This window comes from Scardinius erythrophthalmus (assembly GCF_964197995.2).
Source record: "Scardinius erythrophthalmus genome assembly, chromosome: 1".
In the NCBI taxonomy this organism is placed as follows: domain Eukaryota; kingdom Metazoa; phylum Chordata; class Actinopteri; order Cypriniformes; family Leuciscidae; genus Scardinius; species Scardinius erythrophthalmus.
This window is the reverse complement of record NC_138221.1, coordinates 42930888-42958281: the sequence shown is the minus strand read 5'-3', so window position 1 is coordinate 42958281 and position 27394 is coordinate 42930888. Positions and strand designations below refer to the sequence as shown.

The 27394-nt window shown below is 38.0% G+C and overlaps 2 protein-coding genes and 2 gene segments (V, D, J or C); all 4 read right to left on the bottom strand.

The window, feature by feature from the left end:
- ighd (immunoglobulin heavy constant delta) overlaps positions 1–7025 on the bottom strand; it is a 509609-nt gene extending 502584 nt beyond the window's left edge. The window contains exons 1-2 of the mRNA XM_081377044.1: positions 6918–7025; positions 6501–6828 (exon numbers count right to left, since the gene is read on the bottom strand). Of these exons, the coding sequence (XP_081233170.1) occupies positions 6501–6828; positions 6918–6972 (383 nt within the window). The 5' untranslated portion in view covers positions 6973–7025. The remainder of the gene's footprint in view (positions 1–6500; positions 6829–6917) is intronic.
- Positions 1–13812, bottom strand: part of LOC308697667 (immunoglobulin heavy constant mu-like) — a 439123-nt gene extending 425311 nt beyond the window's left edge. The window contains exon 1 of the C gene segment in view: positions 13749–13812.
- Positions 1–27394, bottom strand: part of LOC308697650 (immunoglobulin gamma-1 heavy chain-like) — a 460983-nt gene that overhangs the window by 347182 nt on the left and 86407 nt on the right. The window lies entirely within an intron of this gene.
- LOC308697676 (immunoglobulin heavy constant mu-like) overlaps positions 1–27394 on the bottom strand; it is a 290700-nt gene that overhangs the window by 249135 nt on the left and 14171 nt on the right.

Genomic DNA, 27394 nt, shown 5'->3' with positions numbered 1-27394 from the left:
GGGCCTATGGTCCTCTGTATGGGCTTGTGGAGATGCTGCTGATTGAAGGTTAAGATTATCAGGGCAAGGGGATGGCAAGCGAGACCGTGAGGAGTGGGTGCTGCTCCTAAGCATGCACTGCTGGATTAGTCTACCCTGATTTCTTAATTCTTCTACCAATTGCTGTAGGAGTGCAGTCTGAGTATCAGGAATGGGAGCTATTGGAGAGGTATGTTGGTGTTCAACTTCAGGGGTTTGCACTCTCTCAGATAGGACAGGTGAATAAGGGTGTGGAATATCCTCCTGAATGTCTCCCTCCGTGGGCAATTCCAACTCCTCTGGCTCTTCCTCAGACTCATCTTCTTTCCAGGGTTGATAATGAGGACCAGTACCAGGAATATCTGCAGGATGGAGCAGTTGTTGTTCTGGTGCTTCTGCTGTAGGTTGCGACCGCTGAGGATATTGTAGGATGAAATCATCATAACGTGCGGGGAGCTGAGCTTGGCGACGTGGGCGTTCATGCTGAGACAATGAGGGCAGGGAGTGACTAGACATATCCACTGATCATCAATGAGCTCCGGCTCGAAGGACCATGAAAAGGAGGATTGATAGAGATGTGTAGGTGGCTGGCTTGAAAAAACTAGTGGAGGTGTCGGTAAGAACAATCCAGTCTAGTCACTTCAATTACACGGCATCTTTCTTTATTAGGAATGTATGTGTGTGAGCGTGTGGTTTCTACAAGAACAGAAATACAATGTTTTAGTTCACAATAAACATAACATGAAATCAACATGAAATCCACTGGAAATAAAGGAATTTAAACAATACATGAAGTCATCTACTCATAATATAATCTCAGATACATATGTAAATAACTAAAGAACATGCCTAAGCAAGAAATACAGCAAAATAAACACATTTAGGATAAACTTAATACAGAATAATGATTAAGTGTCAAAATAAGCACTTACATGGTCAAATACACACACGCAGGGAAAAACAAAGGAAGAACTCAGTCCTCTGCACAGTGCATCCATGTGCACCAGAATGAAGGTGCTGTGGGCACAGGTGCAATTTATAAGGCCTGATAGTGTCCTAATTGGCTTGAGATTAGGTGGGTGGAGCTAAAACTTAATAGGAAAATTAACAAGCAAAGTGGGGTGTGGCACATGCTTGGCACCTTGACGCTTAGGGACACACAACTTCTCAACAAGGGAAGTGTGGTTTTATCCAAGCACCTCCTGCAACACTCATTGGAGTCCTGATTGAGAAACTTTGTTTCCAGTTCAATCATGTAAGTTTTGTTTCTCTTAATGTTGTGTTATTGTTTTCATTTGATTTATATAATATATGATAGATATCTTTTACTTTTTTAGATGGACTCTTTATACGTTACTTTATATTTTGAGACTGTTGAATCCATATGAGTTGCTAAGGCTCAACTGAAATGGACATCAAGTGGTTTCTAACCAATGGATTGATCTCACTGCATTACCTTGTGGATTATCAAGTATCCTAAGTACAAGAATGTGACTGTGGGCTATCTAGTTTCTTTTGTGGATTTCCTTGGAGTACTGGAAGAGCACTTGAAGGCTTTTTTTTGGACTTGGACATCATCCTAAAAATTGACTAGTTCAACTTTCTTTGTAGTGATTCCATTAAATACTCAAAGAATCATTCAACTACAAGATTGAACTGATTAGATAGTTTTATTTATTTTCATTTGTTATTATTTTTCTATTGATTAAGTCTTTCTTTACAGACCATCTGTGTGGATACTGCTTTCATTTGTTTAACTGGTTTCATTTCATTTCATTTTCATATAAATGCATTGTTTTGTTTATTTCTTCTGTTTCCTAAACTGATATAAAGTTATAAAAAGTTAATTCCTGTTTTTATTGTTTGTGGTTACACACTGGGGAACATGTTAAGATTTTGCAGTAATACGTTCTTAAGTGGTGGGCCCCTCCTATTATTCAGATATATATAGCTGCATGCTACTAAAGTGGACAGTGGTTATAATTGGTTAGACATTGAACAGTTTATAAAACAGTCCTCTGTGGGGGTTGTAATAGCAATTTTTAAATCTCAATGAAAAAACACAGCATCAACAGGTGTAAGAAACATTCAAGAGGCAAAACTGTTATAAAGAGAAAAGTTTATTCTTTGAGGATTCTTTTCACAAAAACCGCAGCTACCCGGTTTGGAAAACAGAATACCTATAGACTCAATAAAGCATAGACATTTTATACAGTTTCTTGGCAAAAAACTCCTCCTTCCAGGTTTCTTGTAAATTTCCAGAAAGATACCCCCTATCTTCAGCTAGTTCGGACTGGTTTCTACCCCCTGGTGCAGGTCACACTGTTCTTTGTCCCTGAGACACCCAAAGGCCTTCATTTATGACTTCCCTAAGGAGAGAGCCTGGTGCTTCTTTTATTAGTTAAATAACCCTGTATTCTTCTAACCAAACTCTTTCTCGTGCTCATGTATTTCACTATCTTCCTGCCCATCTGTTTTATTGGCCTGCTCTTTCCTGTCCCCTCCTCAGCTGCTGGAAAACCTCACAGAAACATATGATTAAACAGTTTGGAAACAAATGATTATAAGAAATGCTGAATTTTCCCATAACAGGGGTTGTCGGCCAAATAACATAGTTTTCATAGAAATAGATTTTTTTAGAGGGTTTAGAGAAATCGAAGGCTTGGAGCCAGCTATGTGGATAAAGGTCTCACATATAGCATAACATCGTTAAGGGTGATTAAAAATACAAAACACACACACACACACACACACACACACACATACAAAACTGTTTAGAATCGTAAGATTCTGTTGTGCCATTTACTCATAATTTGTTGTTATATTACAAAAAACAAAGTTGAAATCTTACATACAGGTGATAACATTTAACATTGTATAAAATATGTGCAGCATGCTCTGTTCATGCTTGAGCTTGAACTAGAGATCAGTTACACATGAGAAATATGTTCATACAAACATATTCGACCAAAAATATTCCCCCAAATGTTAACAATTTAGCCGAGTTGTCTTGAGCAAACTAAATTATATTAAACAATGTTGCTGATGTGTTCAGGGTTTATGATTCCCCAGCATTTAGGGTACCTATATATTTTGCTTTGATGATTGATTAATTTTTATAGCTGTTGTTGTTTTTGTCTTCAGTTTTCAGGCTGCACATCCAAAGATACCGCTTATCTCTTGAGGTCTTAAATTTGATGCAGACTGGGAGAAGAGGAGGTATTTTTGTGTTAATGAATGGATTGTGATAAAAAAAAAAAAAAAAAAAAACATACTTAAAGTGCCATCCAGTGGCTCAAATATAAAGAGAAAGACAAACCCTCTGTACTGCTGCACATAGATCACTGTAATGTTCTAATAATATTTTGGAACTATAAAGTCGTGCTTCAGTCAAATGAAAACTTTTAGTCGAACAAACATAAAAAAAGACTTAATTTTTATGCTTGCAGTAAATTACTTGGAAAGTTAAATTTTCCTAAAGTTGCCTATATATTGGGTCCAAAATGCTCCTTCGTTAACTCATCAGAATAAGCATTATATTTGTATGTTCTTCATGTGATTTAGTTTGCATATTATATCTATCCTATTGTAACAAAACTTACTAAATGTATAAAGTGGCAAATGTAGCTGAAGAGGATCTACAAACAGAGCAACTCTTTAATTCCCAGGGATGTAACATGATCTAGTCATATGTGACTGCACTTCTGTTTTTGATTGGCGCTGCAATCTTTTGTCTTACTGTGACTCTTTGGCACAGTAATAAACAGCTGTGTCTTCAGTCTTCAGGCTTTTTAGCTCCAAGTACACCATGTTTTTGCTGGTGTCTTTGGTGATGGAGAACTGGCCCTGCAGAGACTGAGCAAAAATAGTGCCAGTGCCACTCTCTATACGGCCAATCCACTCCAGTCCTCTCCCTGGTTTCTGACGGATCCAGTGCAGCCAGCTAAGGGAGAGCCCAGAAACCACACAAGATAGTGTGACTGATTCTCCAGGTTTCTTTACCTCAGAGCCAGAAGAGGTCAGTGATTGACCATGTGCCTCTGGAACTAAGACAGAATGTTCACATAATTAAAACAGAATTGGATTTAAATATTCATATTCAGAAAGTTTCTTATTGAGACTGGGATTTCAACTTACATGAAACCAGTACAAAGAGAGTAAAATAACTCAGGTTCATCATCCTTTAAGACCAATGCAGACCAAATGATGTTTCTGGTGTGTGAAGAAGCTTTTAAAAATCCAAGCATTTATTACACAGAGAATGGACTGTACAATTCAAACTTCATTTGAATAAGGGAGGGTCTTAAAAACTAAACAAAATATGCTGTGCTGCCCTCAATGTTAATCAGTTTTAAACCTTGTGCTACTCTAATCTTTTATTATCATATTTTTTGCAATTTTCCTTAACAGTATAGTTATAATAACAAAGAAAACTCACAGGATGAAGCTGCCAGTGTCAACAAATATACAGAACATGATTTATTAGAGGTTGAGCTGAAATATTGAACACCACATGAAACAGAGAGATGAATAAGTCTGTTATACCAATCATAAGAGGGAGGGAAAGTTTAATTTGAATGTTGAGTATAGCATGAAAAAAAGAAGTGTAAAAAAAATGTAAGACTCAAAAATGATTTAGTGACTAGACTAACTAGTTTTAATTGACCTATGAAAAGAGTGTGAGTCAACCCTTCAGCACATTTTCCCCAATAGTCCTTTTGTAGGTTTTTTTTATTTGGTCAGTATAGTTTATTTATTATGACATTTTCATATGACGGGCTTTATGCCAGTGTTTTTGGAAAGGTTTTACATTTTTTTATCTTGCATATCTTTTAAAATGTGCATGCTTAATTCATATTGGTGTGATGCAAGATTAAATTGAGCACTGATAGCTGCTAATTGAGAAACCAGACAGAATGACTGATTCTTCAAGAGGTCAAAGAAAAACATGGAAAATTAATGTGTTAATAATGAAAATTAATAATGAAAATTAATAATAAATGAAATAGAACAATGTGATGACCGCAATATACAGAAAAATTGTTTCTCTATAGAGTAACAGATATTATTATTACCCCAAAACTGTCAAATAAAAAGAATAAGATGATATTTAGCTGCACTGCAACTTAAGTACTGATTAAATTGACAGCACAGATTTATAGCACAGTTATAAATAGGTTTCCTACAAAATTATTTGTATTTATAAAGGTTTGTTTACATATCATCACAGTTTTAGTATTTGTGTATTTCTCATTTTGTCTAATAATGGTAATGTGATATTGTAACTATAATTATTATTTTCTGGGAAATCATAACAGTAATAGTGGTAGCAGTCAGCAAGTGATGTAAAGATGATGGTTTGGGTCAGTGGTGTGCAGTGGTGTTCTGAAATTAGGCAAAATCTCTTATTGTTTTTATGTAAATTCATGTTGAATTTACACTTAATATGGACATTTTTTCATGTTAAAGAAAATTTACTTACAACATTAAGAAAACAATTTAATGTTTATTATTCTGTTTATTAAAATTAAGTATTTCATAAAGTTAGTGCTTTTAAGCATTTTTTGTTTTATTCCAAAAATAACTATAAGAACGCATTCACAAATTTCATATGTCAAGTATATTTTATTTGTGAACTGATGTTCAGCTGTTCTTTTTAATGGTCAATTGTTTTCAGATCAGTCATCAAAGCTCATTAAACACTGCAAGTGTCATGCATGTCACAGACCTGGAAATGTCTTTCATTTCACTTAAGTTATTGCTCAACTATAACTACATCTGGTCAATGTAATACAGTTAAGTTTAATTTTCTAGAAATTGTGTAATTGTGATAATTCAGATAGAAATAGTTTGATTACATCGAACAGACATGATTACATACAGCTTTATTAATGTAATAATTTGATGTGGAAATTTGTCACATGATTAATATACATTCAACTGATGAGGTATTTTTTTTAGCTATAGCTGCTTGTACTGTAGGTCTATGATGTTGCTGGAGGACTGCGATGCTTGTGTGACATCCTGATGAGGGCCTGGCTAAATGAGGTCAGTGAGGAGGACGGAGTGAGATGTTTTGGCATTTCAGGATGTGACTGAGAGTGGTGGTTGTTACTGAGCACTTGCTGGCACTGACAGATCTGTGGATTTGCTTATTTTTTTAGCATTACTACAGGAATTAAAGCAAACTGTACATTTGAACGAACTAATCACTTTTTGGCCTGGAGTTACAGAGACAATATTGTATCAAATTCTAGAAATATAAATGGGAGTATAAAGATCGAAAACTCCATGATCTCCATCATCAGTAAACTCTGTCCTTTCAATGTCGTGCAAATGATGAGTGGATTTCAGAAATAAACAAGAAAGCATCTGAATTCAAAAACCAGAGGGAATATAATAATAGCTAAAATATGAATCATAGCCTAACTGGTATTTTCTTTCTGTGGTTATTGTAGAGCTGCTTCAACAGATGGAGTCACTGTGTCTGTCGAGCACAGTAATAAACAGCAGTGTCCTCTTCTCTCAGACTCTTGGCTTCAAGATACTGTGTACTTTGAGACACGTCCTCACTCATGGTGAAGTGATTTTTCACAGAGTCTGCATAAGTAAGATAATTAGAGCTAGAACTACTGCCAGAGTTTACTCTCCCAATCCACTCCAGAGCTTTCCCTGGCTTCTGTCTGATCCAGTGCATGTAGGAGCTTGTCATTGTAAAACCAGATATTTTACAGGAGATCTTCACTGTTTCTCCTGGTCTCTTTATCACAGCAGAGGACTGATCTAATCGAATTTCATCACCACTGATACCTGTGGCATAAAAGACATAAATCATATTAACAGTGAGCTTCTATCAATCAAAGTGCTGTTTGCTAGAATAACACAAATGTCAAAATTACCTTGTTGAGATACAAGCACCATAAAGATGAAATGGCAAATGCTCCTTGACACCATTGTCGACACTTTTGCTATATGTAAATGCTGCTCATATTATTTCTCTGGACAGTAAACAGTGAGCTGCATTTGTGTGTTATATAGAGGTAAAACAGCACATTTGCATAGTCTGCTTTCTCATGCCTTTTATAATATGATTATTATTTATGAGAGGAGGAGGAGTTACTTAGTCCAGAATTGTTTATTGTGGACTCAAATTTAGCTGTTTGTGTGTAATTTAAACAATGTCAGTATGCTGGTTTTTGATTATTTTTCATGTGACAATGTATTTTTTGATAATTGTGTTAAGTCTTCAGAAAAAGGTCATGTTTCATTTTAAGTAAATGACTCCCTCTTGTGGAGCTCTGCTGCTATTGTGCACTATATTATATGGGTGTTTCTGCAACTATGGGCACTTTTGACTCTCCCAAATTTAAAATAATAAAACCTTATGAATTTCAATTTTAACCATCACAGTCCATAATACACAGTGTAAACCCTAACGCTCAAAATAATTAATTGGTTTGAGTAGGACAAACTTAAATTAAACTAATTTGTTCAGTCAAATTAACTTTTATGAGTATTTAGCACTTTCTTTTTCTTTCAAGTTCACAGAACTGATATATTTTAAGTAAACTGAACTGTTTCATTGTTTTGAGTTTTATGAAATGATTTATTTTAATTTAAACAAACTTAAGTTTAACTGAAACGGCTGGGATGTCTATTTCCCAGCATGCTTTGCCGATGTCACTTGAATGGGAGAGTAAATGCTAAAATTAAGTGTAATATAATGTTTTTTTTATATATATATTAATGTTAAGTGGGAGATTTAGTAGTGATTAATGTTTTGTTATGCTAATTTAGTAGAATTTCTGTTATTGTTGGTTTTAGGATAGTTACCATCATGGTGACAAGTGGTGTATGCGGCTTGATTTGAGAGCAAATAAAATCTTTATATTGTTGTACTCATACAGCAAGTGCTGTATAACATTCTATTGTTAACATGATAACATGTTAGCAAACTAGCTTGTTTAAACTATAAGTTAATACTAATGAAAGTGTTCTCATTGAGATTACATGAAGGTTTTAAGTTAAATGTATGAACTAGTGTACTCTGCTTTTAATTGTTCTTAACTTGAAATGTTTAAGTTCTCTTGAATTATTGCAATGAGAAAGATGAATAAATATTCTGAGTAGCAGAAACTGAAAATGTTTGAGTTTGCTTAATCAGTACATTTAAGTTAATTATAATTTAAAATTATATTTAAAATAAACTCCAAAAATATAAGTGATGATGTACTCAAATGTTTGAGTTTATGAACTTAAAAAAATTGTGGCAACTGATTGCCTCACTTTTTTTAAGTTCTGCTTACTTATTCGGGTTTACAGTGCATTAAAAGATGTACCCAAAACTGAATGTAGTTGTTAAATTTTAATCTGGAACATATTTATTTTTTTATGGTTTTCATCTCTTCTTTTTACAAAATGCCCTTACCGCAACATTACAATAACGTTAAATTGAAACACTTTTCTTTTTTAATTTCTATAAAAATGTATACATTTACATAGTTACTTTCAAGATTTGTCCATTTTTGTAAAAACTAATATTAAAAAGTAATTTAAAATTAGGGGGTTTTATGATTTTCTTTATGCCGTGGAAAATGTTGATGTTAACCTTATATCTTTCATACATGCCAAAGATAAAACATTTAGCTTTTTTGACAAATATTATTATTTTAATGTGTAAATCATCTCTACTGAAGTGTTAAAATAGTTTTTGCAAACAAAAATCTGATTAATAATTAAAATAAATCATTGCTGCGGTAATGACAGTTTGTATCGGTAAGGAGTAAGGGACACAATGTTAATGACACATATTAATAATGTAACCTTAACAATAGGTTACTGTAGAGAAAAACAGTAACAGATAAAAACAGAAGGTATTTTGTCAAAGATAGTAGAGATATTGCAGAAAAGACTGGGACAAAAGGATTTTCATGTCTATTGTAACAACAAACTTAATTTGAGGCCTTCAGTATTTTGTTTTGTCCTCTGGTTTCTTTTGTTTATCCTCCACTGTCTTTATTTTTTTATTTATGGAGTGCCGCAGGGATCTGTGTTAGGCCCTCTATTATTCTCAGTATATATGATGCCACTTGGAAATATTATAAGGAAACATGGAATTAGTTTCCATTGTTATGCTGATGACACTCAAATATATATTTCATCACGGCCAGATGAAAACGCTAAATTATCCAAATTGACAGAGTGTGTTAAAGATATAAAAGATTGGATGACGCGTAATTTTCTTTTATTAAATCCAGACAAAACAGAGGTACTACTTATCGGTTCAAAAAAACGCCCACAAAACCTCTCGCAATACAACTTTAATATAGTAGGATGTCCTGTTACTTTATCCTCTACAGTAAAAGACCTGGGTGTTATACTCGATTGCAACCTGTCTTTCAAAAATCATATTTCATATGTTACAAAAACCGCCTTTTTCCACCTTAGAAACATTGCTAAGCTACGTAACATGCTATCAGTTTCTGATGCAGAAAAGTTAGTTCATGCATTCATGACCTCGAGACTAGATTACTGTAATGCTTTATTAGCCGGTTGTCCTGCATCCTCAATTAACAAGCTACAGTTAGTCCAAAATGCCGCCGCTAGAGTTCTTACTAGATCAAGAAAATATGATCATATAACACCGATTTTATCATCACTGCATTGGTTACCTATAAAGTTCCGTATTAATTACAAGGTATTGCTACTGACTTATAAAGCCCTAAACGGCTTAGCTCCAGTCTATTTAACGGATCTTCTATCGCCCTATAATCCATCGCGCTCTTTAAGATCACTAAATTCAAGGCTTTTGGTCATACCTAGGATATCCAGAACCACCAAAGGAGGGAGAGCATTTTCACATTTAGCTCCAAAACTCTGGAATAGCCTTCCTGATACTGTTCGTTGCTCAGACTCGCTCTCCCAGTTTAAAACTAGATTAAAGTCGCATCTCTTCAGCCAGGCATTCATATAATATTTTTAATCTTACAGTTCAAATTACAATCCGGCCTCTAGTTAATAAACGCCAGAGGAGAACTGGCCCCCGACTGAGCCTGGGTTCTCCCAAGGTTTTTTTTTCTCCATTGGGTCACCTGATGGAGTTTTAGGACACTATTAGGTCACTTGATGGAGTTTTTCGGTTCCTTGCCACTGTTGCCTTTGGCTTGCTCAGTTGGGGATATTCTGGGGATATCTAATTTGATTTTATCAATAAATTCCACTAGAAACAAACCTTGTTGTATTATTTTAATTTAATACTGTGAAGCTGCTTTGATACAATCTGTATTGTGAAAAGCGCTATACAAATATACTTGACTTGACTTGACTATTTAATGCTCTTTTTCCATAACTCTTCATATCTGTTTGGGTCTTTTCTCATTACCCATCTTCTGTCATTGTATTGTTAATCTGGTATCATCAATGGTTGCAAAAATGACATGTTTATATTTAGTTTACAATAGATTTAATATTTGCAATATACACTGATCAGCCACAGCATTAAAACCACCTGCCTAATATCACATAGTTTCCCCTCATGCTGCCAAAACAGCTCTGATATGTCAAGGCGGACTCCACAAGACCTCCGTATGTGTCCTGTGTTATCAGGTTGTGAGGTGGTGCCTCCATGGATCAGATTTGTTCATCAAGCACATCCCATAGATGCTCAATCGGATTGAGATATGGGGAATTTTGAAGCCACGGCAACACTTTGTCATGTCCCTCAAACCCTTCCTGAACAATTTTTGCATTGTGGCAGGGTGCATTATCCTGCTGAAACAGGCCACTGCCTTCAGGGAACACCATTGCCATGGTCTGCAACAATCTTAGGTAGGTGATACGTGTCAAAGTAGCATCCACATGAATGCCAGGACCCAAAGTTTCCCAGCAGAACATTGCCCTGTGCATCACGCCGGTTTGCCTTCTCCCCATAGTGCATCCTGCTGCTGTCTCTTGGTTGGGTGGTCCAGTTCTGACACTCACATGCCCATTGTAGGCACTTTCGGTGGTGGACAGGGGTCATCATAGGACTTTGTCTGTTCTGCTGCAAACCAGCAAACTGCTATCCACTGTGTGTTCTGACACCTTTCTATCATGGGCAGCATTACATTTTTCAGCAATTTTTTTAGCTCTTTTGTGTGATCGGACCAGGCAAATACTATAAACAGGAGTCACGTCTCAAAACATCAAGATAACAAGTTCTTTCTCAAGAAGAGCTACATTTTAGTCTAACTGGAAAGTATAGGCTTTAACTGACAAATGGCCCCTAAACTATAGACTTCAATGACCCCTATGTATTTTAACATGTTGAAGACCTTTCTCAAACACAAAACCAGTCCCTATTTAATTTCTGGAAGCTGGGATAAATAAGCAATGTTACTGCATTCAAATATCAAATACAGACATTAAAGAATACATGAAAAGAACATTTCAGTAATCACACTGGTAATTTCTATAACAAAGTAAAATCTCCAGAGAAGTAATTCAACTCATTTGATATTTAGAAGGAAAAATATTGATTAATCCCTTGATTATAATCACTCATTACATATACATTGAAGCAGCAGTGGATTCCAATCCACCCCCTTCACAGTATAAACCTTAAATGTGTCTCTACCGCAACACAAAGTCTTTACTGCAACACCTAAAAATGCTGCGGCAAAGTAATGCTGTGGAAATGAAATTTTTGCTAATATTGCAGATAACTATAGCAGCTAGCAAGGTCTGATACATCAGTTTTGACTTTTAGCAACCAAATATATGTATTCAACAGTAATATAAATAATTGTTTTAAATGTAATTCAAAATACACAATTACTAAACTGAATGGTAAGGACACACAATAAATACTTAAGAAGAAAAGATGATCTTTATCTTATTTTTTTCTGGATCTTGTGAGTGACCTAATGGAGGTGGACCAATCTGTCAGACATGTGCTCACATGCTAATTTCTGTTTCCATAGAAAAAAAAAATTGGATTTGAAGAAATGTCATATTAAGAGTCTTTTTCAGTGTTGCGGTAAGGGCTCAAAAGTGTGGGACAGGTTTATTTAGATGAAAAAAATCATATAAACAATCAGTAAACAACAAAAAAAACTTTAAGATGGTGTAAAGTCATATGTATATAAACTAATTCATTTAAAATAATGTCATATTGTAAAAGAATGAGCTAATTTACATTGAAACCACGGGTGTGGGACATGAGCAAAAATGGAGTTTGGACCTATAAATGCTTCATAATTTTACATTAAATCATATTATTTATTCATTATTTTTTATGTCAAGGTGTGAATTGACACTACGTTCATATTTATGAAGCATCAAATGACAAATTTTAACATAAATCTAAAATTTCACCACTGTGACTTAAAAGTGCCCGTAGTTGCAGAAACACCCATAATATATATTAGTATTGTGATACATTTCTACAATAAACTTTTATAAATGTTTTATTATTAATATAAATTATAGTAATATATTAATACAAGTTATATTTATTGTTTAACCAAAACATAACAACAAATAGTATTTTGTTTCACAGACTCAAAACAATAATGTTTGATGTCATAACATTAAGTCCATTTGGTATGTGTGTGTGGTAATGTGTCTGAATATGATCATGAGCATGAAGCAGGTATTGAGTGTGTTGATCATTGTGTTGATGATCTACAGATCTGTTTTTGTCAGTTGCTCACATTAGGCTGAGCCACTGTGTCTGTCTTTGCACAGTAATACACAGCTGTGTCCTCAGTCTGCAGGCTGCTGATGTCTAAGTACAGCACATTCTGGTCTGTGTCTCTGGAAATAGTGAAGCGACTCTTGAAGGAATTTCCAGAGTCTACTGATCCACTGCCCCATATGATCCCAATCCACTCCATGGCTTTTCCAGGAGACTGCCTGATCCAAACTGTGCCATAGTCTTTGAGGGCATATCCAGAGATCTGACAGGACAACCTGACTGATTGACCAGGAGCTTTAATCTGTGCAGGAGACGAGGTCAGTGAGATGCCAGAAACATCTGTAAAAGACAACATTAACAACATGTGAGAGTCAGTCCAAACTTCCAGTCTCATTTCATCTGTTTCTAAATATATAAATATTTGAATAATTTAGTCAGCAACAGAAAGATTCACTTTTCTGATGTGACTCAATGAAGCCACTCACATGGCACAAAGGCACATAAAACAAGTAGAATTTGACTCATGATTGATTTCCGAATCAGACAGGACATCCACACAGCTTTTGTCCTAGTGACTGATACTCGAAGGAACTGACACTCTTATTTATTCATGTGGATGGTGAACATTTGCATATTATCAACTGAGTTCAATCAGGATGATTTTGTAGCTTCAGCTTCTGTGACCGAAAATGCTTTCATAAAGTGTTTGCATCTTTGGTTTGCATATAGGCTCGTTATCACAAAGAGATCAGAGAGCTAGGAACAACATTATGCAGGCAAGGAATAACATTACATGAATCTTGAATTTACATCCATCTAGTTTCATGGCTTGTATTTATGGCTTACATGTAATTTGTATTGGTTTAGAGCTGGACAAAATGCACTCAATGAAAGCTCATTAGGCATCATTAAAGAGATTAGTTCACACAAAAAATATGTGATAATAGAATCAAGGTTATATAACCATGAATGAGATTTAGAAACAGATGCTGGATGTTATAGTGGTTATTGTACAGTGCTTGTACTGTTTTCTCATGTTGTGGTCCTCTGGCACAGTAATACACAGCTGTGTCATCAGACTGTAGATTTTTTCCATTAAGAGTCACTGTGTTGCTGGAGTCACTTTTGGAGATGCTGAACTTGTTTGCCAGTGAGTCTTTTTTGGTTATGTCTCCACCTCCCCATATGTGCACAATCCACTCCAGAGCTTTTCCTGCAGATTGTCGTATCCAGGCTGTTGCGTAACTATTATCGGTAACAGAATATCCAGACACCTCACACTTGAGAGTAAATGAGTCTCCTGGCTGCAGAACTATAGAGTTTGGCTGAGTGAGGATAATATTACATTCCACACCTGTCAAAAGAGAATAACAAAACATACATCACAACATCTGTTTTATATTACTTGCTGATAAAGACACTCACGGGTCATTGCTGCCAAAAGCAGCAGTAGAGATGTAGGGAACATGATTTATGCTGATTTCAGCTCTCTCCTCCACTGGGAGATAAACGTCTCTCTTTAAACACATGGAGGGGTGAAAAAAAACTGAACAGTTTTGCATATATTAAAATGATCAAGTATAAAACACTTGTCAAACACAATACTGAGCTAAAAACACATTTATGGAAAACACATACAATTATACAGAGTCATTATCAGACGGGTTATAATGACACTGTATTTTATGCATCTCATTGATGTGATGTTTTATGCCTCTCATTCGTATGTAACATACACAATACAACAAAACAATGCTCACTACAGAGGATGTTTAAGCCGAAAACTCTCATAAATGGGTATAATTGTTCTTTTTATTGGTGGTTTAACAGTTGAGACATACATGTACCTATGATAATATTTTTCTACTGTATCTTTTTAAGGTCAGTACAGAGGTTTGCCAACATGCATTTTATTTTATGTCTGTGTAAGTGGATTTACAGTTACACCACATAAAGATACCCGTATGCTCAATGAAGAACAGGAATCAAAGTTGAAGTTCAATTCCTGACATGGGTCAGACCCTCTGTCACCTCTTAGATATCAAATATGGACATTGCCTGTAACATAAATACCAGAATAGATACACTGCTTTTAAGAAAATAACATATAATACTGATTTCTATCTAGTGTTCAAGTTGGTTTGAAGATTTAATGCAATTTGGGGTGGTACAGATGAAGGGGTGGCACCCAAACAGGAGATGCAGAGACCGTGTGAACCCTTTGCAGAAATCCACATTTCAAAAGCGCCAGGATGTGGAGGACGACCTTTTCCTCCAGGGCCCTCCGGCTCTTTCACAGTGGCCATGATGGAGCCTGCACCCTCTTTTTATGGTAAGTCCACCACAACAGGACAACTGCTGAGCTGGGCTGCAAATAGAGAGCTCTCCTTTTTCCTTCTTTTTGGTGCGTGGTAGGTGCCCCAAAAACTTGGAAAAGTATATTGGACACTTAGAGCAGAAAAGCCGCCTTGACACGTTAGTTATCTCACTTTAAGTGACAAAGTCATCTACAACCTAAGGAATGTATTGCGTTTAGGACATTGCCTTGCGGCTCCATTTGTAAACTGTTGAGCAATAATTTCCAACATCTACTGATGACAGCTTCTGAAAATATTCCACGGGGAAGAAAGTGAGAAACAGCAGGTACGGTTTATATACAGTGAGACAGAACTCTCTGATCGCTGCAGCGATTGGTCTGCCATATAGAAAGGGAATCAGGTTATGTCAGTAACCTAAAGATTTACAATCCCTCCTCTTGTTTTATAGAATGAATTGAAAAATCATATACTTTGTGTGTGTTTAATAAATGTTGGATGTTTTTATAATGGGTATTTTGAGCTTTTGGAAGCAGCATTTAAGCCTTGGCTAAAGGTCATTGAGGAGACAGAATTGAGACATGGTGGACAGGAAGGTTTAAATTAATTTTTGAACATCCCATCAACCATCAAATCAAAGAGTACATTTATATAAATCGCTCATTTAAATATGTCTCCCACCCTTTTTTTGTCAGTTTCAGTTAGTTTACTCACCAAACTTTCATCTTTAAGGAAAACCACCACGGCTTTGTTCATCCTTGATGCTGAAATTATATTTCCGTATCCAATCTGTTCACCAACAGCGACAAGCACGTCTTCCACATTAGAATCCGTGTCAGGTACATACCTGATTCCACATGGCGAAGCGAGAGTGAGGCTAGTACACCCCCACTCGGGTGAGCCTCCATCTCAGGCCTCCGCCACGAAGTCAAAAACTTTCGAAAACCGAAGCGTATTATACTTGAAATTAAGTTAATCAATTTATACACAAAGCAAAAGAAAACATAAAAATAGTAGAAAAACCCAAATCGCTCTTCTCACCCGTGTCTTTCTCCCATAACTCAACCCCCCAACATGCAGAGAGAGAGAGCGAGAGATTGTGCATGTAAGCCTCATTGCAGTCCAGACTCTCTCCAAATGCGAGTTAGAGTGTTGTTACTCTTTGTGTTTGTGTATAATGTTTCTTGTGCATAATCAAAAAGGTTTTTATATTTGTTTTGTAGATTGTTTTGTTATGAATCTAGAGGGTTAGGATTGGATTAGATTAGAAGCCTTTTATTGTCATTGTATCGAAATACAACAATTTCAGAAACTGCTCAGCGGTGCTACAATACATGTAAACCACACAGTCACATTCCTTTCATAAACCTAAATGCAGCAGGTAAAATAAGAAAGTGCAAGATAAGGGTTTCAAAAAGTTATTGCACAGTCCACACACAGTAAGTGACATATATAAATAGATAGCCCTTAGTTTGGGACTGGATGGCTTTTGGATAGAAACTGTTCAAGAATCTGGCAGTGAGCATTTTAATCACCTCGTATCGCCTACCTGAGTCCTTAACAATGTTTTTTGCTCTGGGTAGCGTGTGTTTGCAATGTCCTGCAGTAAAGGGAGAGGGCAGCCAATCATGTTCTGTGCTGTTTATGACCTTCTGTAGAGCTTTTTTGTCAGCTTCTGAGCAGCCCCATACCACACAGAGAAGCAGGGTGGTAGAAGACCACCAGTAGCTTTGGACATAGATGTTTTTTCTTTAGGACTTGCAGGAAATGCAGGCGCTGTTGTGCCTTTTTAACAGCAGCTGTCGTGTTTGTGGAAGAGCAGAGACTGTCAGATATATGGATTCCCAGGAATTTAAAACTGTGAACTCTTTGCACACAGTCTCCATTTATAAAGATGGGAGGGGGGCTCAGCTCTGCACTTCCTGAAGTCCAAGGTGAGTTCTTTAGTTTTCTTTGTGTTTAGAAACAGGTTGTTTTCAGAGCCCCACAACGTCAGTTTTTGGACTTCGTCATGCAGAAATTAGTCCAATCACTGTAGTGTCATCTGCAAATTTTATAATGTGATTGGAGGAGAATGTGGAGATACAGTCATATGTATAGAGGCAGTAGAGCAGTAATCCAGACGTATGTCTGCTCATTAGACTTGTGGAGGGCTGTGGCAATCCTCTGTAGACCTGTTGGCCCTGTAAGCAAATTAAATGGGGTCAAAAGTGGGAGGGAGGCTTAATGCAATTTTTTTCTCCTCACACGGAGACACCTGTTGAAGTGCACCAGAAAATGCTCTAATTTTTAAACATCTCTTCTCAAGGGGGAGTCCTTTTTTGCAGCATCTTTGATAAATAAATTTGATATTTTTATTCACAAATCAAATTTGTCTAACATAGTTTTACTGTAAATTGAGAAAATATCAATGCTGCCATATGGCAACGCCGTACCATATGGAAAAATAGGTATGTTTTAATATGGCAATGCTGTACCACAGTGGAATTGCAGTAATGTATTTCCCCATTGGGATTTGTTTATAGATAGTATCATCAACAATATGATTGCAGTGTTTATTGTAGTATACTTGCATTTATGTATAAATAACAAAATGATTTCTTCATTTCAGAAAATAAATACAGCAATATGATAGGGATTAAATGATAGGGATATTTGGTCTGCATGAGTTCCAAGTATATAAATCTATCAATTTCTAAAAGAAGTGTGCAATTAATTTAAAAAGAAAATCATAATTTTATAGACTTTTTTTGACCATTTTCCAATGTGGTACAGTGTTGCCATATGGCAATGTTTCCCTAAGTACCCACTTATCAATCACTTAAGCAATTAAAGCAAGAGTACTGTATATTTGATTGAATTAATAACTTTTTGGCCCGGAGTAACAGAGACAATATTGTATCAAATTCTGGAAATGATAAGTTGGATTAAAGAAAAATAATTCAAGTTAGAAACAAGTAATGAATGGGAGTAAAAAGATCAAAAACTGCAATCCCCACCATCAGTAAACTCTGTCCTTTCAATGTCATGGAAATGATGAGTGGATTTCAGATTCAAACAAGAAAGCATCTGAATAAAAAAAACAGAATTATAATAATAGTAAAAATATTAATCATAGCCTGTTTTTTCTTTCTGTGGTTATTGTAGAGCTGCTTCAACAGATGGAGTCACTGTGTCTGTCGAGCACAGTAATAAACAGCAGTGTCCTCTTCTCTCAGACTCTTGGCTTCAAGATACTGTGTACTTTGAGACACGTCCTCACTCATGGTGAAGTGATTTTTCACAGAGTCTGCATAAGTAAGATAATCAGAGCTAGAACTACTGCCAGTATTTACTCTCCCAATCCACTCCAGAGCTTTCCCTGGCTTCTGTCTGATCCAGTGCATGAAGTAGTCTGTCATTGTAAAACCAGATATTTTACAGGAGATCTTCACTATTTCTCCTGGTCTCTTTATCACAGCAGAGGACTGATCTAATCGAATTTCATCACCCCTGATACCTGTGGCATAAAAGACATAAATCATATTAACATTGAGCTTCTATCAATCAAAGTGCTGTTTGCTAGAATAACACAAATGTCAAAATTACCTTGTTGAGATACAATCACCATAAAGATGAAATGGCAAATGCTCCTTGACACCATTGTCGAAACTTTTGCTATATGTAAATGCTGCTCATAATATTTCACTGGACAGTGAACAGTGAGCTGCATTTGTGTGTTATATAGAGGTAAAACAGCACATTTGCATAGTCTGCTTTCTCATGCCTTTTATAATATGATTATTATTTATGAGAGGAGGAGGAGTTACTTAGTCCAGAATTGTTTATTGTGGACTTAAATTTAGCTGTTTGTGTGTAATTTAAACAATGTCAGTATGCTGGTTTTTGATTATTTTTCATGTGACAATGTATTTTTTGATAATTGTGTTAAGTCTTCAGAAAAAGGTCATGTTTCATTTTAAGTAAATGACTCCCTCTTGTGGAGCTCTGCTGCTATCGTGCACTATATTATATGGGTGTTTCTGCAACTATGGGCACTTTTGACTCTCCCAAATTTAAAATAATAAAACCTTATGAATTTCAATTTTAACCATCACAGTCCATAATACATTAAAAGATGTACCCAAAACTGAATGTAGTCGTTAAGATTTTAATCTGGAACATATTTATTTTTTATGGTTTTCATCTCTTCTTTTTACAAAATGCCCTTACCGCAACATTACAATAACGTTAAATTTAAACACTTTTCTTTTTTAATTTCTATATAAATGTATACATTTACATAGTTACTTTCAAGATTTGTCCATTTTTGTAAAAACTAATATTAAAAAGTAATTTAAAATTAGTTTTTTTTATGATTTTCTTTATGCCGTGGAAAATGTTGATGTTAACCTTATATCTTTCATACATGCCAAAGATAAAACATTTTGCTTTTTATGACAAATATTATTATTTTAATGTGTAAATCATCTCTACTGAAGTGTTAAAATAATTTTTGCAAACAAAAATCTGATTAATAATTAAAATAAATCATTGCTGCGGTAATGACAGTTTGTATCGGTAAGGAGTAAGGGACACAATGTTAATGACACATATTAATAATGTAACCTTAACAATAGGTTACTGTAGAGAAAAACAGTAACAGATAAAAACAGAAGGTATTTTGTCAAAGATAGTAGAGATATTGCAGAAAAGACTGGGACAAAAGGATTTTCATGTCTATTGTAACAACAAACTTAATTTGAGGCCTTCAGTATTTTGTTTTGTCCTCTGGTTTCTTTTGTAAACGAAAATAACTAGCGTTGTGACGTAGAACGAACGTAGAGTTTTGTTTTGCTCTGCTCTCTGGCTGCGCTGTCACGTTCGTTCTACGTCACAACGCTTCCTACGCTACGTCATACGCCAGCATCCATCTCCGTGAACGTGCGTCGACCGCTCCCGGAAGCCAGTTATTTTCGTTTATAAAGTTTTAAATATGTATATTTTTACGACAAAACCGCACGGATTACCCTCAGAAGGCCTTCGTTTATCCCCCTGGAGCCGGATGGAGTACTTTTGTGAAGGATGCATGCACATTTTGGGACTTAAAGGAGGTGGACCCCATAGCTTCACATTATAACCACTGAAAGATCTAAGACATTTTCTAAAATAACTGAAAATGTGTTCGTCTGAAAAAAGATTGACATATACATCTCGAACGGCTTGAGGGTGAGTAAATCATGGGTTAAATATAATTTTTGGCCGAACTATCCCTTTAATATGCACCCAAAATTCAAAATGTGGTGGAAAAATTGCCCTAGTATGAGTTATTTTCATAATTATAACATGATATTAAAAAATATTTCCAGAAAATTGGCGCGATTGCAAATGTGATAATGATTTTATAAAACATTTCACAAAGAGTGAATATTGTGATGTGACATTTTAGACATAATATTCCAAATATTCTCTGTTTTTGCTCTATTTCTAGTTCCAAACAAGCCACAGAAAGAATTATGCGTATTTGTGATTCAGTGACCTAAGCCGCTTTTCCACCGAAATTACCCGGAACAATTTGTCCCAGGAACTTTTTTCCCAGGAACCTTTTTTGCCCCAGACCGGTTGCTTTCTGCGTTTACACCGCGGTCTAAAGTACCGGGAAGGTAAACTGCGCGCAACTGCTCCTCCCAGTCTGCGACGGACAGTAATCAGTTTTGAGCGCCACATTTATAAGTATGAAGGAGATTCAAACTGTGCTGCAGTTATTGGTTTACTAACGAGGTAGGCTAATTAACATAACAAAATAGACGAGCACTGACACTAAAGCGTGTTCAGAAAGCTCGTGTGCGTATAAAATTAGACAAGGTACGTTGTGAGATGACTGGGACGAACGCGCAAAAATTTCCTTTTGCGCAAATACTCTTAAAAAAAGCCTGAACCCCGTCTATCAATCATAAATAGTGACAGTCTTGTAAATAGTTGTTTGTTACCAACCTCAATGCGCTATTTCAATCCTGTTATAGTAAATTTGTAACATGGTTTGCCTTGCAATAGATGACAATGTGTAAACATATAATGACTTAATATTAAAAGCTGTGGCAGAAAAGAGACGAGCACTGATAAAGCGTGTTCAGAGCTCGTAATGCTAACGTTAGATATAAAATTGTATGTTATCAGCTATTGCGGACATTGGCCGTGAGATGGCTGTGACGAACGCGCAGAAAGTTTCCTCTTCCACAAATACCCAAATAATAAAGCCTGAAACTCGTCGCCAGTCCCCCAGTTTTTTTTTATTAAATTCCATATTTGCAGACAGACAACTTTACTGCATGAAGCCACTTTTTAAAAGGGAGGTTAAAAATAAAGAAAATGCTGCGTGGAGTCATCCAACCAAAATGCGGCGTGAACACAACCAATCAGCTTGTGCAGCGCACAAGTCCCACCCCTGAAAGTTCCTGAACTTTGAAAAAGTACTACCTCGTGAGCAGGGACTATCGGAGGGGGAAATATTTACCCGGAACTTCATTTAGACCCTGGTTCCTGCGGTGTAAACACATCGAGTACCAGCCCAAAGTTCCTAGTTCCTGGGGAAAGTTCCTGCGGTGGAAACGCGGCTCTAGTTGCTTAGTTCCAGAACGAATCTGCCGTTTTGAACAAATCAGTTGAATGAATGCTTCTATGACTCGTACATTAAGACGGTGATTTGGCGCCACCTATTGGCGGTTTTAACTTTATAATTAAAAATATATAACTTATATAAAGGGGATGCCAGTTTGAAGACTGTCATTTGGTGGCATAGGAACCATTATACTTGAATTGTGAATTGTTTAATACCTTTTAATGGTCTTCTGCAATGTTTGAGGCATATTTATTTTTTCATGCTTTAATGTTGGCCTAATTTCAGTTACATTTAGATTTTTATTGTAGTAACCACTCAGCTGTATGTGGAAATGCATATTTAAAAAAAAAATTGCAAATAAAACCATAGTCCACAACTTCTGTAGTTTTAACTTATTTTAATATATAAATTCAGTGAAATCATCAAACGTTTGTATGACTTGCCAGTGACTTGTGACCCAAGCTACGACTTGACTTGCTTGACATAAAGCAGTGACTTGACTTGACTTGCTTTTATAAAAAAATTTACTTGGACTTGCTTGAGACTCGAAGGTTAAGACTTGAGACTTACTTGTGACTTGCACATGTGTGACTTACTCCCACCTCTGCTAACCACTACAGACCATAAACACCCCTCAAGACCTGCTGTTTTGGAGATGTTCTGATGCAGTTGTCTTGCCATCACCATTTGGCCCTTGTCAAAGTCACTCAGATCTTTTCACTTACTCTTTTCTTTGCTTCCAACTCATGAAATTCAAGAACTGACTGTTCAGTTGCTGCCTAATATATCCTCTTGACAGGTGCCATCGTACTGATATAATAAATTATATTCACCACACCTATCAGTGGTTTAAATATTGTGGCTGATCAATGTAATATACAGTATAAACCTTGAATGTGTCTCTACCGCAACACAAAGTCTTTACCACAACACCTAAAAATGCTGTAGTGCTGTGGAAATGACATTTTTGCTAATATTGCAGATAACTGGCAGCTAGCAAGGTCTGATACAGTTTTGACTTTTAGCAACCAAATATATGTATTCAACAGTAATATAAATAATTTTTTAAAATGTAATTCAAAATACACAATTACTAAACTGAATGGTAAGGACACACAATAAATACTTAAGAAGAAAAGATGATCTTTATCTTATTTTTTTCTGGATCTTGTGAGTGACCTAATGGAGGTGGACCAATCTGTCAGACATGTGCTCACATGCTAATTTCTGTTTCCATAGAAACTAGATTTGTTTGGCTTTGAAGAAATGTCATATTAAGAGTCTTTTTCAGTGTTGCGGTAAGGACTCAAAATTGTGGGACAGGTTTATTTAGATGAAAAACATCATATAAACAATCAGTAAACAAAAAAATTACTTTAAGATGGTGTAAAGTCATATCTATATAAAACTAATTCATTTAAAATAATGTCATATAGTAAAAGAATGGGCTAATTTTAAGTATCTCAACATTGAAACCATGGGTGTGGGACATGAGCAAAAATGGAGTTTGGACCTATAAATGCTTCATAATTTTACATTAAATCATATTATTTATTCATTATTTCTTATGTCAAGGTGTGAATTGACACTACGTTTATATTTATGAAGCTTCAAATGACAAATTTTAACATAAATCTAAAATTTCACCACTGGGACTTAAAGCTAGGGTAGGTAATCCTGTTCAGAAACACTTTTTTTATACTGGGTGAAATGGTCCTTCCATCCTGAGAGTAGTCAATACATTATGTGTTCAGAAAAAGGAATGAAAACAATCAGACCTCTGTAGCAGCTGCAGGACAGTAAAAACTCTGACCAATCACTGCCACTCGGTCTGAGTGTAAAGAACCAATCAGATGCCTTCATGTCTCGTGCCCGCGCCCCACTGCGTGCGCTCATCACATGTCACCGTTCCCGGAAATATTCAGCTCAAAGCATAGATATCATATATAAAGGCTAGATGTCTCGTGCGCACTGCTGGCCAATGGAGGTCGACGTCCGCACGTGGCGGCCATCTTGCGACAGTGTACTCGCTCACTACTTCAATGGTGCATGTACTTTTAAATAACCATAACTTGCTCATTTTTCTACCGATTTTCAAACGGTTTGGTTTGTTATAAACGTCAGAGATGTAGTTATGACACTGCATACATACACTGCATACATATGAAAAATTATAACATACATTTTCAAGCATTCGGAATTATAGCCACGTTAATAACGTTTGTAAGAAACCAAACCGTTTGTAAATACGTCAAGATTTCAGCGAGATAAGAGGATTTGTGTGCGTGCTGATCATTCACCTTAATGCACAGAGCACTGTCACAAGATGGCCGAACGATGATGCCGGAAGTGACTGCGCCATAAGGCATCTAGCGTTTATATATGATATCTATGGCTCAAAGCACCTGCATGCAGTCAGCGAAGGCAAACAAGGCAAAAACTACTTCCTCGGACCCTGCCCGCACTCTTGAACGACCTCCTCTGCTTCGCCCTCAACCCCGGACCTGTCCTCGAACCGACGATGCGGTACTTGTCTCCGGACTCGGAGTGTACGTTAGTCTTCATTAGAGTCAACAATGTTTTCATCATGGAAACTCTTACATGCAAAACACCATAAGTTATATGTTATGAATCTTACACGAAATTCACCTTCATCACAGTGCAACTGATGGTAATGGAAAAACGTGTATCAATGCAACCTGTTTTTAGTTTTGCCTTATAAGTATAGCTCGTTACCTATAGCTCGTTACCGAATCAAACTTTACCAGTATCGATATGCTAGCTTGATAGTGAGTACTAAAAGAAATCGTACTCGGTTACTAACGTAACCTCGGTTCTCTCTAGAGAGAGGAACGAGTACTGCGTAGAATACGCTAGGGGAAAATCCTTTTCCACGAGAATACTGAAGCCAACAAAATTATCCTTTAATTTTGCATTAATGTAAAACGCGTTGCGGCAGCATACAGACATAGGCGAGGCAGCTCGCGCGCCTATTGGCTGGTCTGCTGGCAACTGCTTAAGCCTATCGAGCGAGACCTAGAGTGACGTCAGACCCAATGAGGGCGCTTCGCGCCCTCTGCGTCACGTCCCGCCGAAACGGGCGTGGCTTAGGTCTATAAATACCGCTCGCAGGCATTAATTCTCTGGTTTTTCATAGTCGAAGCAACCAGAGCGCGTGCAGGCACGGCAGGATACGCAGTACTCGTTCCTCTCTCTAGAGAGAACCGAGGTTACGTTAGTAACCGAGTACGTTCTCTTACGAGAGATACTCTCGTACTGCGTAGAATACGCTAGGGGAACCTAATGTAAAACGCCGTGCGTGCTGGGATCTGATACCATAGACTCAAGGGCGACAGCCCGGAGTTCATACAGTACATAATCACCCAGGGGACCCACAGGGAGTCCTGGAAGAAAAAAGGGGGGTTAGCCACTATCTTCCTTATAGCAGCATAGAGCAAGGATTGCAGTACTCAATAGCTGCATAACTGGCAACGCCAGCTATGAGATTTTGGCCATACTAGACCGACAGTAGTCTGGCCTGTAGTGCGGGAACCTCTAGGTTGTAAAACCTTATAAATGTAGACGGAGAGGCCCAGCCTGCCGCCATACAAATATCTTGCAAGGCAATCCCACTTGACCATGCCCACGATGAAGCCATGCTTCTCGTGGAGTGCGCTTTGACACCCAGCGGGCACTGCATGCCCTTGGTTGTGTAAGCTAGCGCTATCGCGTCCACTACCCATCTGGATAGGGTCTGTTTCGAAGCGGCTTGTCCCTTAGAACGTCCGCTGAACGAAACAAATAGCTGCTCCGTCTGTCTGAAAACAGACGAGCGAGACACATAAGCTCTTAACGCCCTGACTGGGCAAAGGGAGCTTTCATCCATATTTCCTTCAGTGACCGGCAGGGCAGACAGGGAAATGACCTGTGCTCTGAACGGTGTATTGAGGGATTTAGGAACATAACCGTGCTTAGGTTTGAGTATAACTCTAGAGTCATTCGGCCCAAATTCCATGCACGTCGCGCTTACTGAGAGCGCGTGTAAGTCCCCTATGCGCTTCACTGAAGCGAGAGCCAGAAGAAACGCCGTCTTGAAAGACAGGTGTTTAAGATCAATCTCCTGCAAGGGCTCAAATGGATGACCTTTCATGGCTTCCAGTACCGTAGAAAGGTCCCATATAGGGACTGTGGGAGGTCTGGGAGGATTCAGTCTCTTAGCTCCACGAAGGAAGCGAATAACTAAATCATTCCTTCCAATAGACTGGCCGAGCGTGGTCGAAGAGAACACTGCTATGGCCGCTACATAGACTTTGAGCGTGGAAGGGGACCTGCCCTTATCCAACAGCTCCTGTAGGAAGGAAAGAACCTCCGTCACACCGCAATGCAGGGGTGACACACCACGAGCTGTGCACCAGCTAGAGAACACTGACCATTTTGAGGCATAGAGACGTCGCGTAGACGGAGCTCTGGCCTGTGTGATAGTGTTTAGCACTCCCTGTGGGAGGTCAGCGGGTACCCGTTGATGGCCCACACATGGAGGGACCACAGCTCTGGGTGAGGATGCCAAATCGAGCCGTTGGCTTGAGAGAGGAGATCCCTCCTCAGAGGCACTGGCCACGGGGCGGTGCTTGCTAACTGCATCACGATTGGGAACCAAGGTTGGCTCATCCAAAGTGGGGCTACAAGCAGCACTGAGCATCCTTCTTCCCTGACCCGTTCTATCACCTGAGTCAGGAGGGAGACGGGGGGAAAAGCGTAGAGAGGACGGCGAGGCCACTCGTGGGTCAGCGCGTCCTTGCTCTTCGAGAAAAATTCTGGACAGTGAGCGTTTTCCTGAGACGCGAACAGGTCTACTTCCGCTCTGCCGAATTTCTTCCACAGCAGCTGGACTGTCTGTGGGTGCAAAGACCATTCCCCTGTCGGAACTTGGTTCCTGGACAGTCTGTCTGGTCCTATGTTTAGGAGCCCTGGCACGTGCGCTGCTCTCAGCGAGAGCAGGTTGCTGCGGGCCCATATCAGGAGGCGCTTGGTTAGCCTGTACAGAGTCAGGGACCTGAGGCCGCCCTGGCGATTTATGTAGGACACCACTGAGACGTTGTCTGAACGTATTAGCACGTGGTGTCCCTGTATGAGGGGACAAAAGCGCGTGAGCGCTTTGCTCACTGCCAACATTTCGAGGCAGTTGATATGTAAGAGCTTCTCCCGCTTTGACCATAGGCCAAAAAACGGTCTGCCCTCGAGCAGCGCTCCCCATCCCGAGGTGGATGCGTCCGTGGACACCACCATCACTCTCGAGGAAGTCCCCAGGCTTACACCTGATTGGTACCAGTCTTTTGCCACCCAAGGTTTCAAAGCTGCAATGCATGCTCGATTGACCTTGACGCGAAGCCGACCGGAGGCCCACGCTGAGCGTGGTACTCTCTTTCTGAGCCAGAACTGCAGTGGGCGCATGCGCAGAAGGCCCAACTGGAGAACTGAAGATGCTGAGGCCATCAGGCCGAGCATCCTTTGAAAAGCTCTGAGAGGGACTATCGCGCCGCAGCGGAACGCGCCGGCTGCGCGACGAATGTCTAGTGTGCGCTGAGATGACAGGCGTGCTGTCATTAGCAGCGAGTTCAGCTCTATTCCCAGAAAAGATATAATCTGTCTGGGGAAAAGTGAGCTCTTCTCCCAATTCACTGTGAGACCGAGATTCTCGAGGTGATCGAGTAAAATGGTCCTGTGCTCTACGAGCTCTGAGCGAGATTGGGCTAGAATCAGCCAGTCGTCCAGATAGTTCAGCACTCG